At 37.4% G+C, this 24,255-nt stretch overlaps 1 protein-coding gene across 1 annotated transcript; it reads right to left on the reverse strand.

Annotated features, from left to right (window-relative positions):
• Positions 1-1,021: 1,021 nt before the first annotated feature.
• slc26a4 (solute carrier family 26 member 4) lies at positions 1,022-22,431 on the reverse strand. Its single transcript, XM_063006294.1, has 20 exons — positions 22,307-22,431; positions 22,051-22,190; positions 21,443-21,553; positions 20,097-20,284; positions 19,765-19,929; positions 17,085-17,237; positions 15,375-15,457; positions 14,333-14,480; positions 13,970-14,083; positions 12,961-13,038; positions 11,675-11,770; positions 9,321-9,427; positions 9,157-9,226; positions 8,063-8,155; positions 7,880-7,975; positions 7,544-7,795; positions 4,302-4,356; positions 3,760-3,902; positions 2,202-2,285; positions 1,022-1,082 (listed from the first exon to the last, which is right to left on the reverse strand). Exons 1-20 carry the CDS (start codon positions 22,429-22,431, stop codon positions 1,059-1,061), a joined length of 2,325 nt encoding a protein of 774 aa, XP_062862364.1. The 3' UTR covers positions 1,022-1,058.
• Positions 22,432-24,255: the final 1,824 nt, after the last annotated feature.

A 24,255-nucleotide genomic window follows, 5' to 3' on the forward strand; every position in this document is an offset into this window, starting at 1 on the left:
CCGTAAGAGCTCAAAACTTAATAGAAACCATATTGCATATGTCAGTCTAATGTCTCATCACAAGACTTATGTTTAGTGGTATTAAATACACTAGGAGGAAAAGAGTACAAATTGGAAATGCTGCATCACATTTAGTGTACAGTATGAAGAAATAAATTTTTATAAACCTTTAACAATGCCAAATCTAAAAGTAAATACATTAAAGTGCTAAATACAATGTATTGCATCACAATAAAACATCTTCTTCTATAGTTTAACAGTGCAAGGTCCATAAATAAGTTGTAGGTATGGCTCAATGCATATTTTGGTGGTGGATCATTCTCAGCACTGCAGTGACACTGACAAGGTGTTGGTGTGTTAGTGTGTGTTGTGCTGGTATGAGTGGATAAGACACAGCAAGATGCAGATGGTAGGGACAGATTTAAGTCTAAACATCATAGTCAACTTAGTGGGTCAACCTGCCTTATTTCAGTAATTCAAGTCGCTGTTTCTCTGGCTCCCCCTTATATAAATTGAGCAGATGTTATCTAAGTATTGTTGCTAAGTATGTGCATCCCTTGTCGTTCATGATTAACCAAGTTATAATGATAATGAGATGAATCATCAAATCTAAATTTAATACAGCCTACAATTCAGCAGCAATTACATGATGCAATTACATGAACCAGAAAAATCTATATCCAATAGCTTGTAAATCTATGCCACAATCTACTGAGACTGTCCTGAAATCACATGAGGTCCTACCCAGCTTTTGTGTGGTGTTTCATGTAAGTGGTCAGCAGGTTATGCCCGGTGAGTGGGCTAACAGTGTATGCCAGATAAGGTAATGATAAATGTAGTAAATAAATCAAGCATTCATGCAATCAAGCAGTGAATTATTGTAGTGAATTACAATTTCCACTAAAATCTATTTTCTTCAAGGTTACATCACAATGGAAAATAAATATGTGTTAGGTATGCAGTCTTCCTACATATATGTAGGAGAATATATTTAGGCTGATTTATTTTTAATCTGAAATGTCCTGTGTACTCTCATTAGGAATATCTTGTTCTTGTGCTTAGTTTGAGAGTCCATGGATAGCCTGTAAATAAAGTGCAAAAAAAAGTTTAGATATAATAATATCCAAAACAATTTTATACTTATAAATTAAACATCTTTAGATAGATAGGCAGATAGACAAACAGATAGATAGATAGATAGATAGATAGATAGATAGATAGATAGATAGATAGATAGATAGATAGATAGATAGATAGATAGATAGATAGATAGATAGATAGATAGATAGGTAGGTAGGTAGGTAGACAGACAGACAGACAGACAGACAGACAGACAGACAGACAGACAGACAGATAGATAGATAGGTACATAGGTAGGTAGGTAGGTAGGTAGGTAGGTAGGTAGGTAGGTAGGTAGGTAGGTAGGTAGGTAGGTAAGTAGACAGACAGACAGACAGACAGACAGACAGACAGACAGATAGATAGATAGATAGATAGATAGATAGATAGATAGATAGATAGATAGATAGATAGATAGACAGGCATAGATAGATAGATAGATAGATAGATAGATAGATAGATAGATAGATAGATAGATAGATAGACAGACAGACAGACAGACAGACAGACAGACAGACAGGCAGGCAGGCAGGCAGGCAGGCAGACAGACAGATATAGATAGATAGACAGGCAGACAGACAGACAGACAGACAGACAGACAGACAGACAGACAGACAGACAGACAGACAGACAGACAGACAGACAGACACATAGATAGATACTGTATTGATCCCGGAAGAAGTGAAAGTGGGTGAATTGGAACGTTGTTCACAAGCCAGATCTTCTAATACCAATGAACAAGTGCATTTTTGACTGACTGGGCATACATTCTCACATACAGACTTCAACATCTTGTTGAAAGCTTTTCCAGAAGACTAAAGTCATATTTTAGAATAGGATGTTTAACAAGCACATGGTCAGGTGATCACATCCTGAAATCAGCTCTTGTGGCCAAATGAAAGTGAATCATTTCTCCAATGTTGTAAAATCCAGCATTAAAAAAAGTGTAGGCTGCAGCAACATTTGGCCATGTAGTTTACGTAGTTTACCATGTACATTTTATCAGAATTATATATATATTGATTTTTGTCTGATAATTAAATGATTAATTTCAAACAGCAGAAATTATGTGTTGCGCTCACCATGCGTTGATTGTCGTAGGTCTCAATCGAGTCTTCATCATCAGTGAAAGGTGGTGGCATTTTGTCATCCACCAGCTGTGAGATCTTGACAACAGAAAATAAAGAATTCAATTTTAAGCACATCAAGTACCATAACCTGTAATAATGTGGAACATTTAGCAGCAGTAGCGTTTCCAATAGCTGCTGATCAAATCTATACAACAGTGAGGAGGAGAAATTAAGACCATTCTGGGATTTCTCAGTTTATGTCACAGCATCTTAAATAGGTTGATGTCCAAACACTTTTTTTCTAATTTTTTTGCTGGTTCGAGCCCCACCACTGCCAATCTGCTACTGTTGGGCCCTTGAGCAAAGCCCTTAACTCTCAATTCTCAGTTGAAGTTGCTTGGAATTAAATCGCCTGCCAAATGCCACAAATGTGAATTTAATCAGAAATTTGCTGGTTCAAGGCCCTTAACCCTCAATTGTTTGTATTATATACAGTCACAATTGTACATCGCTTTGGATAGTGTGATCCTTGCGACATGTAGCAACTGTTCTGATTTTGTTATTATTCTATTTATTTTATTTAGATGATAATGCAAAAACACTTTGTGGCATTTTCTGCTTGATCCATTTTTATATATCTTTTAGAATGTGTGTTGATTAAAAGTTATTATCTATCTGGAGAAGAGCAGGCTGTGACTTTGTGTACATTTCTATAGTGTTGTACAGTAACATTAAATGAACAACAAAAAAAACACTAACTTTGGTTCTAACAAGGTTTTCAGCAGATTTGTGTTCTTGGACTGTTAAACTAGAGTAAGGTAATGTCTACTATGGAAGCACTTCTGTAAGTCGTTTTGGATAAGACCGAAAAGGTAAAAATGTAAAAAAAACAATAGCGTATGCGTGTGTGTGTGTGTGTTTTCTTTTAACTTGAATAATAATTAGAAGGGTTAACATTTTTAGCACGTGTAGGTCACATGTTTTTGCTTGATGTGTATAGAACACGTTCTTCTTATACAATAACAAAACACGGAAAAAAGCTTGATGTCAAAATAAAACCTGGTACCTGGAAAAAGATGTTAAATCCCTGTCATCCAGTCAGCCCCCATGTAAAAACAAGCCACATGTTTGTGTAGTAACATTTCTCAGGTACTGTTTTTAAGATTTTTATGATTAGTGGCAATGAGGGTATAATCACTTCTACACATTCAGAACTGCACCAAGATTTACACATTACAAATTTCCATCATTACATGTGGACAATATAGTGCAAAATCCTCTTTCATTGTATTAATTCTTCCTTTTAAGGTATTTAAAAAAATTCTAAATAAATAGCATAGTAAAATATTGGTTTTCTGTCTTTTTTACAAACCCATATTTCTGAAAAAAGATGGGGCATTTTGTTAAATACAACAAATATACGAATTTGTGAATTAATATTCTTAAAACCTCATATTTAACTGACAAATGTCCAAATAAATTATTGTAATGTTTTGCCTTATAAGACAAATATTGGGACTTATATAGGGAGACAAATTGTGTGTGTGTGTGTGTGTGTGTGTGTGTGTACCTTCTCTGCCATTGGGTCATCTATGTCACTGCCAGTTTCCATCTTAATGTAGAGAATAGCATCATGTACAGAGAGGAAGAGCATGCCTCTGTTCACCATTTCATCAAAAAATCCCATTGACTCCATTTTCAGAACAATCTCATCTGTAACAGGTAAATCACACAGAACAATCAACCAAGTGTACCTACAATAATACTTTATACTTTATATGTTTTTACTTCCATATCTAGCTGTATGAGTCTAAATACTATTTTTAATTAGCAAGGTTTGTTTATTCTAAAAATATGGCTCAAGTCAAGTCAAAGATTTATTTGTATAGCCTTTTTTTTTACGATAGACATTGTCTCATAGCAAATTCCAGGACCAGAATACCCCTTGTGAGTAAGCTGAGAGCAACAAAGGCAGGGGAAAATTACAGGGGGAAAAAATTGAGAATTTGAATTAGATTAAACAAACCATATGTATTAAATAAAATCATTTCTAACAAAAGTTTCAGTTCATCATCTTTTAGTCCTGTCTGTGGTAAAGTCTAACAGTCATACCATCACAACCGGCAATATAGACGTTGACCCCAATGCGTAAAAATTCCTTTATGATCTGTGAAGAGTAAAAACAAGTAAAACAACTTTAAAGAAACAAGTAATTAAACTTTCATTAAATTAAATTTTGTCATGCCATTTGCCCTAGATTTATGAGAAATATACACTGTTGAGTCACATTATTATGACCACCAGCTAATGTCCAAAGTAACCGCCATCTGCAGCACAGACAGCAGCTAGATGGGCTGGGAGTGACTCAATAAGGTCCTGCTAGGTTGTCACAGGTATTTGGAGCCATGCTAACTGCAGTGCATCCCACAGCTGCTAGAGGGGGCGTGGGGGAGGATCCATAGAGCAAGCACGACGTATCAAACATTTCTAGCTGTGTGACATGTCGCATCGTCTTGCTGGAACATCTCATCCGCCCCAGGGAAGACAAACAGCATGTATGGGTGTAGATGATCTGCAAGGATGGATTCATACCCAAATCTTTGAGAGTGCCTTCCACACCTTATGTACCCACCAAGCCAAATCACGAAACATGACTTTCTTCATGAGTTATGCCCTGCCGTCTTCAAAAGTAGGAAGTGGTCATAATAATATGCCTCGACAGTTAGTTTTCAATATATTTAGACTAAACTTAAAATTAATAATAGACGTACAGCAAATAGTGTTAAAATAAGTTCTAATTAGTTTTTGGTGCAAGATAACGTCATCAAGCAACTAATCAACCTGGTAATGACATACAGTGGGGCCAAAAAGTATTTAGTCAGCCACTGATTGTGCAAGTTCTCCTACTTAGAAAGATGAGAGAGGTCTGTAATTTTCATCATAGGTACACTTCAACTATGAGAGACAAAATGAGAAAAAAAAATCCAGGAAATCACATTGTAGGATTTTTAAAGAATTTATTTGTAAATTATGGTGGAAAATAAGTATTTGGTCAATAACAAAAGTTCAACTCAATACAGTCGAATCCGGTTAATTGGACCACCGGTTAATCGGACCAGCCGCTTATTCGGACCGAATCCTAAAGTACCGAAACAAATCCTATTATGTACGTGTAATGTTATTCACTTATTTGGACCAAAATTCCGTTTAATCGGACCAAAGAACGTGAGAGCGAATAAGAAAAAGAAGCCACAAGTCACCACTTAGAGCGGATGCAAAGCGGGTCAGCGAGATACGGGAGGATTCCTGGGCTCCCCGGGAAAATTTATGCTTTTATCAAAGGTAAGGAAATCCGAAAAGTTGTGTTGACAAGAGCAAAACCAGCGGGAGGTGAACACGCCCACCACTTTCTTTCCCACAACGAAGCACCCAGTAGCCAGCAGCGTGGTTATTGGATCCATCTGCATCTCCGCTTTTCGGCGAAATGAAGTCAAGCGTAAACAAGATAGAATTTAGTAAGAACTTTTTTTTTTATTATGCTTTGCATGCTGAGCACCTATACATTGTGTTGTAGATCGTTTCGAAAAACTTGTTTGCAAATTTAATTTTCAATGAACAAAGTTCGTAAGCAACAGTAGTTCTTGTTTGTACGTTCGCTATACGTGTATATCGCACAATAAAGGTTTAATAAACATTTAATATGTTACATAAATTATAGCACGTCCCGTCTTGTAACATAGGGCATGTTCGTGTAATCGGACCAGCCGGTTATTAGGACCAAAACGATCGCATCCCGATGTGGTCCGATTAACCGGATTCGACTGTACTTTGTATCATAACCTTTGTTGGCAATGACAGAGGTCAAACGTTTCCTGTAAGTCTTCACCAGGTTTGCACACACTGTAGCTGGTATTTTGGCCCATTCCTCCATGCAGATCTCCTCTAGAGCAGTGATGTTTTGGGGCTGTCGCTGGGCAACACGGACTTTCAACTTTCTCCACAATTTTTCTATGGGGTTGAGGTCTGGAGACCTTGAAATGCTTTTTACGGAGCCACTCCTTCGTTGCCCGAGCGATGTGTTTGGGATCATTGTCATGCTGGAAGACCCAGCCACGTTCCATCTTCAATGCTCTCACTGATGGAAGGAGGTTTTGGCTTAAAATCTCACGATACATGGCCCCGTTCATTCTTCCCTTAACACGGATCAGTCGTCCTGTCCCCTTCGCAGAAAAACAGCCCCAAAGCATGATGTTTCCACCCCCATGCTTCACAGTAGGTATGGTGTTCTTGGGTTTTTCTTCTTCCTCCAAACATGACGAGTTGAGTTTTTACCAAAAAGTTCCATTTTGGTTTCATCTGACCACATGATATTCTCCCAATCCTCTTCTGGATCATCCATATGCTCTCTGGCAAACTTCAGACGGGCCTGGACATGTACTGGCTTAAGCAGGGGGACACGCCTGGCACTGCAGGATTTGAGTCCCTCTCGGCGTAGTGTGTTACTGATGGTAGCCTTGGTACTTTGGTCCCAGCTCTCTGCAGGTCATTTATCAGGTCCCTCCGTGTAGTTCTGGGATTTTTGCTCACTGTTCTCATGATCATTTTGACCCCACGGGATGAGATCTTGACCCCAAGATCATTATCAATGGTCTTGTATGTCTTCCATTTTCTTACAATTGCTCCCACAGTTGATTTATTCACACCAACCTGCTTGCCTATTGTAGATTCACTCTTCCCAGCCTGGTGCAGGTCTACAATTTTCTTCCTGGTGTCCTTCGACAGCTCTTTGGTCTTGGCCATGGTTGAGTTTGGAGTCTGACTGTTTGAGGCTGTGGACAGGTGTCTTTTATACAGATAACGAGGTCAAACAGGTGCCATTAATACAGGTAACGAGTGAAGGACAGAAGAGCTTCTTAAAGAAGAAGTTACAGGTCTGTGAGAGCCAGAAATCTTGCTTGTTTGTGGGTGACCAAATACTTATTTTCCACCATAATTTACAAATAAATTCTTTAAAAATCCTACAATGTGATTTCCTGGATTTTTTTTCTCATTTTGTCTCTCATTGTTGAAGTGTACCTATGATGAAAATTACAGACCTCTCTCATCTTTCTAAGTAGGAGAACTTGCACAATCAGTGGCTGACTAAATACTTTTTGGCTCCACTGTATTTAAGTTGAGAAATCCTCAACTGTAGGTTTTTAAATAGTCACAAGCTCCAGATAGAACCCATACTACTTCCTAAATCCTAGGGGTTGTAAAGCCTTTAGAACCTCTATAAATGGTATGATTATGCCTTTGTATACAAAAAATAATTCTTAAAAGTTTGAATAAAGAATTCAGAATAAAAAACCCACCAGTTTGAGGGATTTTGCAGCCATCACATCCAGGAACGATACAGCACTGAAGTCCATCACAAAGCTGTGGATGTCCACTTTGGGGACATTCATGTCACCAGGCAGTGCAGCGCTCCAGTCCACCTGCAGCTCAATATCTTTAGTGTTTTGGGCGGCATCTGCCTGCGAAACTCCATCCTCCTGATTGGGCGCTGGTTCAGCCTCAAACGCCTGATTATCCACTCCAAGAGGCTCCACTGGTACCAAACCGTCCTGCAACAGTGAGAACTAAACTAAGCATATTCAACATTAAGCGGTTATTTGTGTGTCAGCAAAAAATGGAAATGTTAGATGTACCTTAGTGACCTTTAATTTCCCCTTTTTAATCATTGTGTGAATTCTCTTTAATGCCTTGTTTCTTTTCTTGAACACTCGCACAGCATCAAATCCCACCTATCCACAAAACAGCACAAATATTATGAGTCAGCTCGTTTAAATCTTGAGGAAAATGATCAAACATTCAGAACAAAGTCTACTTACTATATGCTTGATCCGGTCTTTAAGGAATTCAATATTAGCAAAATATATGGGTGCAGTGCATTTGAAAATCTTTGTTCCAGGACACTCCAAAATCTAAAAGAAAACATTTAGACATGTAAAGAATCTATATTTCTCTTCAAAAGTATATGAGTAACTAGCCTCCTCATGTCATCTCAAGATGGCAATGGATTTTGTCTGCACTTATTTCTTTGGAATTTTCAGTTGCTCGTATACATGGAGCCCAGTGTAGAACTACAGATGCTTGGGAGAAGGCGCTCCAATCAGTGTTTACTATGTTCTCGCAAGAGTTGTTATTTAATTGCCATTCTTATTTTTATTTTGTGTCTGTCTTGTATTTTTATGAAGCTGTTGTTCTTATGTATACGCTCTGCTATGTACTGTCTGTGTCTTAATTATTTTTGTTTTTTCGGCCAACATTTTGTTTTTTCAGGGGGGGGGGGGGGGGGGGGGGTGTTCTATGTTCGTATGTGTTCATGATAACATGTATGACAACAAGTTTTTAAAAAACAATAAAACAGTTGTTCACAAAAAAAGTATATGAGTAACTTGTGATTGGATTAGAGTCACTTTTTTTTTTTAAAAACAGTGGTCGTTAATTTTTTCAACTGGACCTCAATACTAGTTTCTAGTAGTCTAGTAGTTTCTAGTAGTACTAGTAGTCTCACTTGTTGCACACATGCAAGCAATAATTCATCATTTATTCATGTCTGTTTTATCACAGGTTTATCCTAGGAAACACCCTGGACAGGTTGCCAGTCCATTAAAGGAAAGACACATAGACACTTAGGACTATTTTTAGTATCTCCAATTAAACTGACTGCATGTCTTTAGACTTGTAGGAGGAACCAGAGCATCCAGAAGAAACCCACACAGACACAGGGGGAAAATGCAAACTCCACACAGAAAGTACTGCTCCACCTGGAAATCAAACACAGGACCTTCTTGCTCTGAGGTGACAGTGCTACCCATCAAGCCACTTATTATAGAAATAATAAGTCTACAGTAAAGAAGTCTGGGTGGCCCAAATGTCACAACAATTATAAGAACATATGCTCTGATGTTCAATTTCTTACATTTTTATAGTCCTTCATGTTCTTGTAGATGTCTGTGCTGGGTATATTTCCTTGTGCTGAGCAGGTCGGGCTAAAGGAAAAAATATTAACAAACATAGCTTGAATATTAATATTTTTAATCGTATTATATCTTGCTGCAGCGAATAAATAAACATACTACTTACAACTGTGTTCTGACCACCACAGTACCCAGCTGGAACACCACGCCTGTCAGTAAACCAAGATCCAACTCCAGAAATATACAGGCGGCGAATGTAAAAACCCAAATTAACTGTGAAAAAGAAAATATAATATAAGCACATAACTTTCAAAATGCATTAACAAAATGCATTCCCTGCGGTCATGGCAGAGCAGAGCAGGGCTGTTTAAACCTGTAATACATCTGACCCAAATTATAGAGGGATTGATAATTTACTAATGGAGTATATCAGCTATGTTGGGAGTTGGCACAGGGTTAAACAATTCACATATAAGGCCCTATGTAATTTCCCATGTAATATGCAACTTGCTGTAAAATGTAACATTTAACGCTTGTGTTTAGTGATTTAACATTTTTTATTCATGTAGCATTCAAGTGCCTTACATTTACTGGTTTATCTGCACTATGAGGCAGTCCTAGCAATACTAGCAATTCATTTAGCAATTGGTTAGTCAAAATGTCCAAGATGTTGACATGTAAAGCAGCTAAAAACACTAGATAGATAGATAGATAGATAGATAGATAGATAGATAGATAGATAGATAGATAGATAGATAGATAGATAGATAGATAGATAGATAGATAGATAGCGTTGCCACGGGTCTGGCAGGCATAATTGGCAGTGCCTGCAGCAGATACTAATTGGCTACCGTATCTGCAGGGAGGGTACCCGACTATGTGTGGGGTGGGATCTTCATAAGCTGTGTAAGGACCCTGACTGGTGGAGGAGACGCCTGTGCAGAATGCATGGGCGAGAAGAGGAGGGCTGTGCACGTGTCGGAAGAGGCGTGCACAGCGACAAGCTCTCCTCGGATGCAATCGGGTATCTCTCAGCAGCGGAAGACAAAATTGAGTGTGCTAAGTTGGGAGTAAAATGGGGAGAAAATGCATAAAAAAAGAAATGTGTAGTACACGAAATTTCATTTTACCTTAAGCCTTAGAATTAATAACTTCCTTCATAAAAATTCATTAACATTTGTACAAAACCATTAGACCCCTAGACCATTTAGCTTCTGGCTTCTCTTTGTATGTATTAGGGTTCTTTGTAAGGCTTCATATGTGTTGAAGGGGTGGTGGACTAGTCTGTGGCTCTCCACAGTCAGCATGGATGGGTGGTGTATGCGACAGTGAAGTTATAATAAAATGACTTAAACTTAAAAAAAATACCCAGTTCCAGTCAGGTTCCTCTCAGTGTGTGTGACTAAAATACACATGCATCCTCTTGGGACTTTTGGTTTGTAGCTACATTCTATAAACACACTGTTAATTATGAGCCTATTATTCACAAACTTTTCATTTTATTTGAATTATCTAATCTTTTTGATTTTGTTTAATGAATGAAAGGAATCTGTTATGTATTTATATGATGTACTACGTATTTATTACGACGGCGTATTAGGGCCACTTTAAAGAAAATATTTTTGATTGAATAAGTTTCGATTTCGAGATTAAAGTCAAGATATTATGAGAATAAAAGTCAAAATATTACGAGATTAAAGTCAAAATAATTACGAGATTAAAGTCTAAATATTATGGCCATAGCAACCTCCTTGTGTTAAAATCAGGGATGTTCATGATTTGTTATACTTTCATATCAGTTTCACAAATAAAGAAATCCCCAATCTCCTGTAACATCAGCACCAGTTTGTTATTAGTATAATGACACTGAAACAGCTTTGCAATAAACTGGGTTAATTTAGAAGAACGTGCGCAACCGGCATGCTCGCGTCTGCGTCTTCAGCAGTACTTCATCCGAGCCTTATGGACTCGTACGATAAACTAAAGCCATATGGCATCGCTGTAAATGATTGCATTGACATGTATAGTCTTCATGTCATGTGGATGGAAGTGTACAATACAAACAGCCACCCAAAATAATCGCGGGTTATTGGATAACCACAATAACACTCATTCTAAACTGTCCTCGGCGCATGCATGCCGATCCAGGTACTGAGACACGTGCTTCTCTGAACTGACAAGCCTGCGAGGGCTGCACACTCTTTGGCCATAATATTTCGACTTTATCCTCATAATCATTTCGACTTTAATCTCGAAATAATTTCAACTTAATTCTGGTAATATTTCGACTTTATTCTCAAAATCGGAACTTAAAAATATTTTTACAGTGGCCCTAATACGCTGTTGTAATTTATACATGGTGTATATACTTATTTATATGTATATATTGCCTAATTAACTTAACTTCAAATTATATACTTGATCATGACATTTAACCATATTTACCAAAGATGCCAATCATTTGATGCCAATTCAACCTGACTGTATAAACTTATTTGCTTAGTAAACATTATGACTTACACAGTCGGTCTTGTTTTTCCTCCAGAGTATTGGCACATCTTGCAATTGCATAAACATGCCTTTCAGGTTAGCAACGACAAGGCCTCCCAGCACTGACTGCAAATTCAAAAGGTAACACAGGCTTGTATGAGTTTAAGTAAGTTTAAGTAAGCAAGTATGCTTAATACTTAGATTATTCTACAACTAAACTAGTTTTTCAGGTATTATTGTTCAAATTTGGTCAGGGCTAGATGTAGAATGGTGATGAACACTGTGCAATTTGTGCCTTTATCCCCCCACAGTCTGCACTTACACTGTGCTTGACTAGTGTTCATTTTACTAAAGCAGGTGCAGAGGAAATGAATGGGTTAATTAAAAAAGACATTCTGAATGAAAACAGTAATGTGAGAACAAGTAAACACTGTGAGAAATGTGTAGTAGTGTTTACCACTGCAGTGGTAGCGCAGCTGATAAGCTACTGGTCACTGGTTCAAGCCACACCAATTCCAAGTTGCCACTGTTGGGCCTTTTATTTGTTTACCATTTTAATTGGCTTTGGATAAAAGTATCTAATTTACTTTATTGGAATATGTTGCAGGCATGAAATTAAGAGTAAATTATCAAAAAAACAAATTAAAAAAAATTATTAAATATCTTGTCTTTATCCTGACTAACACAAGTAGTGCACAATCTTTCCCTTTAGGAATAATCGACTGGGTGCTCAGGTAGCGTGGTAAAATACACTAGCACACCAGAGCTGGCATCTTGAACTCATGAGTTCGAATTTCAGAACTGCAACCACCTACTTGAACAGTGATTGGCTCGTTTGTAGGATGGATGCCATAAGGGATGCCTTATAACTGATGCAATTATTACGACCTCTGCTGGCTGATCGATGGTGGCTGCACAGAGACGGGGGATAATGGGGATCAGTGTGTGACTTTTTGTGCGCAACACTGAGCCACATATGAACTCGTCTCGTGCAGGGAAAAAGATGTATTGGGCTACTGCACTTCTGCTGGTGGGGGCATGTGTTAGTCACGGCTCTCCTACGTCAGGGTTGGAGGTCAACATCAGTAGAAAGGAAGTGAATTGCAATTGGGTAATTGTATACAACTAGACTGGGAGTAAAACTGGGGAAAAATAAAATAATTGAAATGATCTGTATTGTGTCTCTCTGTGCGCTCCTTGTCTTGTATTACATTTTGTATAAGAATCTAAAACCATTTAACATAAAATAAGGGAAATACTTTTTAATGGTATAATAGATATACTTCTGTATTTCATTTCTGCAGTTTTGTACACACCTTTTGAAGAGGCTGGAGCAGAGGACCAACAGCTACGATCACTATCAGCACCATCAGAGCTGAGATTATCCCTGCTATCTGCAAACACATCAATAATTACATTTTAAAAGAACATGCATGCACGTGTACGTACATGTTTAGTGATTACATGATTACTTGGACTGCCAAGATTCCCTAGTAATCCCCCTAAAAGTATAGAGATATACTGTATGTTATCTATATGTACAGGTAAAGCTGTATATTTGCACTCCCCCTTCATGTGTCCTGTATTGGTGTTTTTGTGTGTATAGATAAATAGATTATATAGATTATTATAAAGATTATTTTCCCCCCAATTTCTTCCCCTAATCTAGTTGTATCCAATTACCCTAACCGCGTTATGCTTCACCTCTACTGATACAACCCTATACTGCTGACTGAGGAGCTTCGCCCCCTCCGACATGTGTGAAGTACCAACTGCATCCTTTCACCTGCATGAGGCGAGTTCATATGCAGATCAGCATTATTCCCCAACTCTGCATAGGCGCCATCAATCAGCCAGCAGAGGTCGTAATTGCACCAGTTATGAGGAACCCTAGTCTGGTTTGTCCCACCCTCTGAACAACAGCCAATTGTTGTTCATGTAGCCGCCCAGCCCAGCTGGATGGCAGAGCTAAGTACCGCAGATTTTTTTAAGTGACCCACATTTTGTCCATGAATTGTACCGCAACTCGGGCAATCTGGTCCTACTGTGGTTTACAAGATGTAACCTAAGGCCGCCACAAGGGGGCATACATGTACAAGTTGTGTGTTTATGTACCTGTTAAAATTTTATTCAATAATTATTATTTTCCTCTGCGACCCCTTTTTTGACTCATGACCCACCCAAGGGTTGTGAACCAGGGTTTAAAAAACCCTGCTCTAACTGACTGTGTTTGTGTATATGGGTTCATACATGTAGTCCCACTGTGCCCCTCGGTATTGCTCTGATCATTTATATGGGTTAATTTATTTATTGTAGTCTTTTTACCTGAGTTTTGCCGCCTGTGCTCTCTTGGATTGCAGTACGTGAGAGTGCAGTTGTGGTAACAAAGCCTGAGAAACAGCCACAGAAAATGTTGCTGATCCCAAACGCTATCAGTTCCTGAAAAAAGGAGGCTAGTTAGAAACTGAGAATGTGCCGGTATGCTGATGTGCTCAAATATTTTTTAAAAATCCTTAGCTAACACTGATAAGCGTGTCTTCCCTGATTGTTCTTGCCTCCCTTTTATCTCAGTTCCAGCAGGTAATGTTGACCTTTTAAGGTTTGGTCAATACACTCTGTCTCAAAATGAGAACACTACTATTAACTAGGTTTCCTTCATTTATATTATCTATTGTACAAGTTCTATACCTGATTGCCATCAACGACAAGGTCATGTTTTGCGGCAAAGACTTTAGCCACAGATATCGCTATAGCATAAGTCACCACTGATGTGGAAAAGCTTGGACCCACAAAGCTGCTGAAAAGTGATGCATCTGGAGGCCTAGGAGGAAGAAACCTGTAAGCACAAAGAAACCCATCAGGCACAGTATGATTCAGGTTTAAGTCGTCCATGTTTATGAATCTTATATTTGCAGTAAAAATTTAGTAAAAGTCCTGAACATTTAAATGACCTATTTTTTATTTTTCTTAATTTTCCTCCCAATCTAGTGGTATGCAATTACCCGATTGCATTACGCTTCTTCTCTACTGATGCTGATCTCCACTTCTGATTGAGGAGAGCGAGACTGACACACGTGTGCAGTAGCCGACTGCATCCTTTCACCTGCACGAGGCGAGTTCATATGTGGATCAGCTTTGTGTACGGAGAGCCACACCCTGATTAAAGCATTATTCCTCGAATCTGCGCAGCCAGCAGAGGTCGTAATTGCATCAGTTATGAGGTCCCTATCTGGCTTCCCACCCTGTATGGGCAACAGCCAATCATTGTTCATGTAGCCACCCAGCCCAGCCAGATGGCAGAGCTGAGCTTCAAACCGCCGAGTTCTAATATCAGCTCTGCTATGCCAGCTCTGCCTGGCACCTACACAGACACATGATTGCCTGTGTGTCTGTACGAGGAGGAACAATAACTAAAACATGGTTCCTCATTGCTGGGGCAATTACGACCTCTGCACTGCCCTCTGTACTAATCACAGGGGTGGCTCATTACAGATGGCAGTACGGGGTTCTCTGCACATGATTCTGCACTCTGTGAGGGCCCGCTTCTGGCCAGTGAAAAAAAGTGATCGGCAGCTGTGCATGTGACAGCTTCGGCTTTCAGAGAGAGAGAGAGAAGATCCAACTTGGTGAAAAATTTGGGGAAACAAACCAACTGAAGATTTTAAAATAAATAAAAAAGTCTACAATGTCACACCATTTCCATATTTAATGTAATAAAAAAAATGTTTACCCTCTTGGGATGGTGCGAATAATTCCAGAATTATAATGGGTGCTAAGGTCCAGTGCATATGAAACTCCTGCATCGATAATTGTCTGTTATACAAAACCAGAGAGATATCATAGTTTAAGTTACAAATTCAAACATTCTGTCTATTTAAAAAAAAATATCAATAAGATAAAATACGACAGGTAAATTACATAAATGTACATACAATTTTGGATAACTTTAAAACTCCTCTTAAATGGCTGATTGCCATTTGGTTTTGAAATTAATGTTGGTCAAATGTTGATTTTGAAATTAAGTTATTAGAACACTAATGTCACATTTTAAACATTTCAAACTTAAAATAGTCCAAAAAAACTATTGTTGAGCTTGATGTTTTGGCTTAGGTGTGATTTAAATGTTTGTGCTCTACAGATGTGAGACAATCATCTAAATATTCACATATTAAATCAAATCACTTTATTGTAACATCACATTAGCACATGTGTTAAAGGTGAGTAAAAATCTTAGGTGCATAGTCCCTCACAGTTGTAATACACATTAAATACAAAAAAATATACACATTAACTTACGTAAACCTTACTTACATAGCACCATTTGTTCGATATATACAGGTATTGTTTAGAGTCTATTAATGTAAAGATGTACAAAATTATGAAATAGGAATGAGTAATATAAACATATAAGATTTGGATTAATTATTATAGTCCAAGATGTACAGGTTTTGTACAAGATATGAATTATACATGGTATGTGTGCAGGTGTGGTGAATATAGTTCAAGTTCACATACAGTATATTACATATACATATATAGGTCACATATTTAATTTACATATATTGATATTCACTTATTAGCAAAACATTTAATCAAAATTAGTCCAAATATTTCTTTAGGGTGGTGTGAAAACTGCCCTTTTGGTAAATGTAACTAGGCAGAATCCACATCATTGTTAAAATTCAGGCCAGTATTTAGCAGTGCTTTAAATAAACATGCTTTGTAAGACAGAATAGTAAAGAAAGTGAAGTCGATATCAGGACATTATCCTGACTAGGCATAAAATATTTTTTGTTGCTATGTGGATGTTCTTAGTAAAATATAAATAAATACAGAAATTGATATTTTATTGTAGTATCAGTTCTGTTGTTTTAATAAACACACAGTGAAGTATTTCAGTCACCTGAGCTGTTACCTATAATGCACACAGTGGCGTAACTAGGTGCTCATGGGCCTCAGTGCCTCAGGCCCCTTTGGCTTGCCATAATACATGCATAATACGTGCAGCCAACGGTGGGCAGTGAGGTGGGTGGTTGAGTGCATGCCCCCCCCCCTTCCATGGGCCCCAGTGCACCTGCCCCCCTGTAGTTACGCCACTGAATGCAAAATACTGTACTACAGATGTACATCAAGTACACCAACAGTGCTGTTGTTTCTGATATATTGTTTAGAATTGGTTTGGGACCTGGACGGCTGTGTAACAATGACCATGACTTGTTCTATGATAAGTCCTATGACAAGTCTAATTTTAACTTTAATGTTAATACTAAAAATAAGATACTAGGTCACACATTCTTTTTAAGGGGTTTGATCTGATTTTTGTAATAACGTATGATTATACATAATTAGTAAAACAGGCAATATACTTTTAGTTAATATTATATTATTATTATGTGTGGGTTGGTGAAGTTTAAAACTGTTAAACAAAGTATATACCTACCACTACCACTTCGATGGGAATAGGAACTGGCATCTTCTTTTGATATTTGGCATTGAACTCCTTTACAAGCATTACAACAATGATGGTCAGTATGCCAGCGATCAGGTCCACCATGTTGGTTTGTTTTATGTTTTTAAATATGTCTCCAATAGTCTAACAAGAAAGCACAAACAAAAGTTTAGTATATTAGTTGGTAAATGGTACTTTTTACATAATAACTGAATTAGTCAAAGCTACAATGCTGTGAAAAAGGGATTTGCCCTGTTTTGCAATAACTATATGGTAGCTGTAGCCTAACAGCTAAGGTACTGGACTAGTTGTCACTGTTGGGTCCTTGAGCAAAGCCCTTAACCCTCCATTGCTTAGATTGTATACAGTCAAAGCTGTAAGTCGATTTGGATAAAAACGTCTGCTAAATCCTATAAATGTAACTAAACCTTGATAACTTAATAACTATAATAATATTATAACTATAACTAATGCTATCCCTGCAAAAAAGTAAACTTGTTGTGCCACCTTTAGCAGCAGCTGCAGTAACTGCAACCAAATGCATCTGATAACTGAACATCAGTCTTTAACCTTCTGTTTTTGTAGAATCTTTTTAATAAAGCCACACAGTTTGATTATGAATTGCTTAAATTATGCCTCAGAATCTTAATCTCTAAAAATAATACAAATCTTAATTTTGTTTCTTATAAGCCATTTAAATGTTGACATTTTGTGCTTCAGATTGTAACCTAATTATTTTTCAGCTCCTAGTCACAGACCAATGTCTGAATATTCTTTCTTTTTTATTTTTTAAAATTTATGTTTTCATAGATATGACAGGTCACCCAGGCCTTACAGCAGCAAAACATCCCCACACCATCACGATGCCGCCACCATGTTTGACTGCAGATATGATGTTCTTATTGAGAAAACCCAAGAAAGATGGGTCCCTGTTGAGTCTGATTTTCTCCCCTTTTTTACCCCCTTTAGCGCGTCCAATTATCCAATTTGCATCGTGCTTCCTCTCTGCCTATGCCGAACCCTGCCCTGACCGAGGAGATCGAAGCTAACCCACATCCCCTCCGACATATGGGCAGCAAGCCGGATGCATTTTTGCCACCCACACCTTGATGAGTGTTGCGCCACCTAGCGTTGCATGCGGAAAGACACACCCTAAGAGCACTTCTTCCTCATCTCTGTGTGGGTGCCTCTAATCAGCCAGCAGAGGTCGTAATTGCACCATTCTGACAGAGAGAGACCCTAATCTGGCTCTTTGTCCCACCCCCCAACTGAACAACAGGCCAATTGTAAGGCAGAGCTGGATTCGATACCATGTATTCGGAATCCAGCTCTGGTTGCAGTGTGTGCTTTTTACCGCTGCGCCAACTGAGCTGCCTTTTTCCTGTAATTTTTGAGAGTTTTATCTTGTCTCTGTCGCCCATGGGTTGCTCAACAGGGGTTTTTAATCTGTCAACATTGTTCCTAAAGGCTTGTGGGTCACTTAAATTTTTTTTGTAAGATGAGCTGTTTGGACTGCAGACTACAGTTCCTAAGATATGTTTCATTTGGTTCCGCTTTTGGGAAGCTACCCCACTTTTTAAGTACTTCTGTGTTTTAATATAATGGCTCTCACTGTGGTTCACTGTAGTTTCATAGCTTTGAAGTGGCTTTGTAACTCTGTTTAGACTGATATATGTTTTTAAAAGCCTCTTTCTCATCATTTTAGTATTTTGTGAACGGTTTGTTGATACATTTCAGCTCACTTTACTTTGATGGGAAATATTAATTTTATGTAGTTCATTTGTTGATTAAGTAACTACCCCTCTATTACACAAGGCCATTTTGCACTGGATAACATTTTTTTCTCTGGTTGAAATGGTCTTGCGGAGCCCCTTAGGGGTCACTAACGAGAAAAAAAATGTGACGAGCAAAATCTGTACCCACGTTTTAGTAATCCATACTCTCAGTTTATAAACTATACCCACGGACTTGTAAACTGTACCCACAGGTTTGTAAACTGTACCCACAATTTAGCAAAACAATTTTAAGGTTCACATGGTGGTTATACAGGACTAACGTTCATAAATACGTAAGCAATAATAAATATAAATACATGTATCATCCAATATTAGGGTATTATACGTATGTATGTGGCCACGGATGCACTGAAATCTTAGAAGAACCAGCTGTTTATTAAGTTCACGGATTTTAAATCTGAAAGCACGTTTTACAAAACCGTGAGCACTGTTTTGTTAAGTTAAGGGTACAGTTTACAAATCAGTGGGTACAGTTTTGCTAAATTGTGGGTACACTTAGCAAATCCGTGGGTACAGTTTATAAACTGAGAGTATGGATTACTAAACTGTGGGTACAGATTTTGCTAAATTGTGGGTACACTTAGCAAATCCGTGGGTACAGTTTATAAACTGAGAGTATGGATTACTAAACTGTGGGTACAGATTTTGTTCTTCACATTTTTTTCTTGTTAGTGACCCCTAAGGGGCTCCGTATGGTCTAAAATTATGTCTGAGGATCTGAAACAATTGTTACAGATATGCAAAATAGAAGAAGAGGCAAATACTTTTTCACAGCACTGTACAAAGTTGTGTGTATTTAGTTTTTACAGACTTTTTTTTTTACAGATTTTTTAAGAACGTTTGTGAGTGTTATCTTGTCAAATCAAAAAACTTACATAGAAAAAAGCCAGGGGACCACTGTAGTTATTGGTTGCAATGTTAAAGATGAGTTTGAGCTGGGAGACGACAACCTGAAAAGCAGCTGCTGTGGTAAAACCTCCTACCAGCGGGTCAGACAGATATCGAACCAGGAAGCCCACCTGGACCGCACCCATGCACAACTGCAAAAGAGAAAATATCAAATACATTTATTTTACCTATTTAAATTAATTCATGGGTCACTCTATTTTAATATCATTTGTTGTTAAATGGGATGTCCAATAAGCTCAAGTGTCTAAATACTTTGTCCATATAGTGTAAGTTAAAGCTGGTAAACTCTTAGCCATACCTGAAAAATACCAATTAAGACAGTCATAGAAGTGGCTATTGAAAGTCTCATGGCATCCCTGGCTGGTATATCCACCACCATCAGTGCTGTGCCATTCACAGTCGTATTGGATGGTATTAGGAACTTCTCATTAGGTGTAAGAGAAAACACCACTGAACCCACCATCAGACAGGTAACTGGAAATGGACCTATGCACAAGTGAAACAATGGTCAGTTGGTGAGTTACTATAGTTTTAATTCTTAAAGTAAGTTTTAGTTTGACTTGGTTTCTATATTTATTTATTTATATTCTATATTTATTTGTTGTTATTGTTTATTATTAGAGCTTATTATTATAATTAGTTTTAGAAATTTTGAGGTGAAACGGTGCCACAGTAGGTGGTGCTGGTGTGGTAAATCCTTATGTATATATATATATACGTGTATATATATATATATATATATATATATATATATATATATATATATATATATATATCGATAGATAGATAGATAGATAGATAGATAGATAGATAGATAGATAGATAGACAGACAGACAGACAGACAGACAGACAGACAGACAGACAGACAGACAGACAGACAGATAGATAGACAAATTTACACATACGTAATTATATATTTGTGATGTTTCTTCTAAATTGTTTGTAGGTGTGAAGCGCTAGACCCCTTGTAACCCTTGTCTTAATAAAGTGGTTACTAAAGATAAATAAATTAATAATATAAACAAATGTAATTCTAAGTTATTAATACGGATGGACATAAATGAATCAAATTATTATGACCAAAGCTATTAACGATTCATTCATTCATTGTCTGTTTTACCATCACTTTATTCTGGTCAGGGTTGGGTGAGTCTGATTCATTGGGTAAAAGGCAGGAACCCCCCCTTCCCACACACACACACACACACACACACGGGTTGCCGGTCTATTACATGGCAATTTTTAGTAGTTCCAATAGGCCTGGCTGCATCTTTTTGGACTTGTTGGAGGAGACTGAAGCCCCTGAGGAAACCCACGTGGACACAGAACATGCAAACTCCACACAGATAGGACCCAGGGCATCTGTGCCCATAATAAAGCTGCTCAGCCGTTGACTCGAAGCCAGGCCACATATAATCATAAACAATAAATAATAACCTATATTAATTACTACAGGTGTTCTGGCTGAAAGGCTGAACTCATTATATTACAGGCTACATTTAATATGTAAAAAAATCATATTCATTTAGTAGAAATAGTTTTCTAAAATGTATATTTGTAGTTTATTTTTAAACATGCTAATGTTTCTTGTTAAGCCCAACTTCTGTCAAATTAGTATAATCCAGTTGATGCAACAACCCTACCTACAGAGAGATGTCTAGATGTGCCCATAATAAAGTAGGTAAGTATTGGGAAGAAAGCAGCATAAAGTCCATACACTGGACCGACATTCACCAGCAGTGAGTAGGCCAAGCCTGCAAAACAGAAAAAAAAAGGAGAGAAAAATGTTAATTAACACTGGAAGAATTAATACATTATTAATTACTACTTAGAAAATGTAGATATGCTTAGGGCATGATTGCCAGTAGTCATATTCCAAAAATACTGCTACAATGGAATGTTACTGGTTGAGTACATGGTGAACGTGATTAGAAGTGCGTGAATTGCATTGTATGATGTCCAAAACCCAGTTCTAGCTGGTTTAGACCAGTTCCTATGTTCTAGCTGAGAAATCTCTGTTAACAGTGGAATCTTTCACTGCCCTACAAGGTCACCAACAAGATATATAAGGATGTTTATTTTGTTATCACATTCACAGAACCTCTGTGTGAGACTTGTTTGGTGTGATCTTTTTCTACTCACAATCCAGTCTTTGAGGTATTTTATTAAAGGTTTTTCCACCACAAAATGCAAAGCCATTGAATAAAAAAATAAATACTTAAGATAAGCCTATTCAAAGATCACTGCTTACCCTGCAGAGCGCACACCATTCCTGTAGTGATTCCTGCTACGATGTCACCAGGAAGCCAGGCCCTGATCTGATATGCTGGGAGCCATTCAAGGATCGGGAAAAACTTCTTAATCGTCCGTGAAACACATTTAGCAGAGCAACTAAAACAAATGACATATTAGTGCACTAACATACACACACATGCACTGTTTTGGTTACAGTGGTGAACAAAATACTAATCATTTTCAAACCTTTAAAGAGGCCAAAACATACTAACCTGCAGGAATTACTGAGCCTTTCCCTAAAGCTCTTGGCCACTCTGGGTTTCTTTTCATTGGCATGTTCGAAGGCACGTGTGGAGTAAATAGGCCGAGACACGTAGTATTGGTTCTGGGCATCCATCGTGAAAATGCCCTGCTTTTTTAATAAAAGAACAATTTTATTTTATTTTAAAAATGACTTTTAATAAGCCACAGCTTTTACTATAAAACATGATCTGTAAAATTCCTACAGTTATAATAACAATAATAATAATAATATATTACTAATTTTATTAATATAATATTAATATTGCTTTATTATATTATTTTCTTCTTCTTCTTCTTCTTCTTCTCATTATTATTATTATTATTATTATTATTATATACTATTTAAAATGTTAATGTACTTTACATGTAAATAGATTTTTTTTTGTCCTTTATTATTATTATTATTAATTTATTCAAAAATCCTTACAGAAAAACAGGAATAAATATTACATTCACTGACAAAAGCATTGCATGGGCCAGGTTAAACAAATATTAACTAAAACATTTTAATCCTCTATAAAAAAATACATATACTTCATTGTGTTGTTTCGTTGATCAGTCAAAATAACTTGACTTTGTATTGATTTGCAATGATTTTCACCTTCAAGAGAACAAGTGCAAACAATACCCCCCGCTGTGAGGTGACAGTGTTACCCACTGAGCTACTCTGTCAGCTGTGTCTGTTAAACATTATACACATCACACAGAATGTTATGTTAATTGCTTAATTGTATTATGCAATATACATGTAAAAGCATCTGAACTTGCTACGTCCCAGACAGCACGGTGGCTAAGTGGGTAGCACTGTTGCCTCACCGCAAGAAGGTCCTGGGTTCAATCCCCAGGTGGGGCGGTCTGGGTCCTTTCTGTGTGGAGTTTGCATGTTCTTCCCGTGTCTGTGTGGGTTTTCCTCCGGGTGCTCCGGTTTCCTCCCACAGTCCAAAGACATGCAAGTGAGGTGAATTGGAGACACAAAATTGTCCGTAACTGTGTTTGATAGAACCTTGTGAAGTGATGAATCTTGTGTAATGAGTAACTACCGTTCCTGTCATGAATGTAACCAAAGTGAAAAACATGACATTAAAATCCTAATAAATAAACAAACACTACAACCCTCCACTCATTTGTTCAGTGTTACCTTTATTTTTAACCATTAACTATTCTTAATACAATAACCAGCAAACTTAATTATTTAACAGATTTTGTCAAAAATGTAAATTTTATTATTCTTACCTGACAATTCAAGTTGAAATTTCTTACATCAATTTGAGTAAATGTAGATCATCCATGGTGTAGAATTACATCTTGGGTGGAGATTCCATTAGTTTCACAAACACAGATTATTCTCTTATTTTATTTCTTCTTTAGATGGTATAGCATATATTTTTTTCCGTCCTCTCTCTCTCTTTCTTATAGACTTTTAGTGTCAGACCCGTATACCTGTTGTTTGCGTTATTTATAAGGAGTTGGGAATAGTGGGTGTTACCTAATTGTGATGACAGACAGCTGGAGAGATGCTTATTCTTTCACAAGTCATTTAAGTAACATTTTGTAAGGGATAATGTAAGGTTGGGTTAAATACTATTAAACACACTTTAAAAGGATGCTGATATACAATGAGATTCAGTTTTAGAGTGTCATTATCAGGGTTAGAACTTTAATATTCTACTTGTCTACATGTTTAGTCAGTAATCAGCGGTGTCTGCATGCAGTGTGGTAAAACTATTCATATTTAAAGATATAACTGCTTAATAACTTGCAGTTATTTTCCTAGTAGAGCTTTTTTCTGTTTTCCTTCCTGCATGTTGGGTTGTTTCCTGGTATTTGTACGTGACAGGCTCCTTAGTTCTATTAGTAGAGTTGTCTCTGTTTGTGCATAAGCTGTTCCACTAACAAAATGCTTTCCCAAAAATAGTGG

The sequence above is a fragment of the Trichomycterus rosablanca genome, chromosome 1, assembly GCF_030014385.1.
Source record: "Trichomycterus rosablanca isolate fTriRos1 chromosome 1, fTriRos1.hap1, whole genome shotgun sequence".
Classification (NCBI taxonomy): domain Eukaryota; kingdom Metazoa; phylum Chordata; class Actinopteri; order Siluriformes; family Trichomycteridae; genus Trichomycterus; species Trichomycterus rosablanca.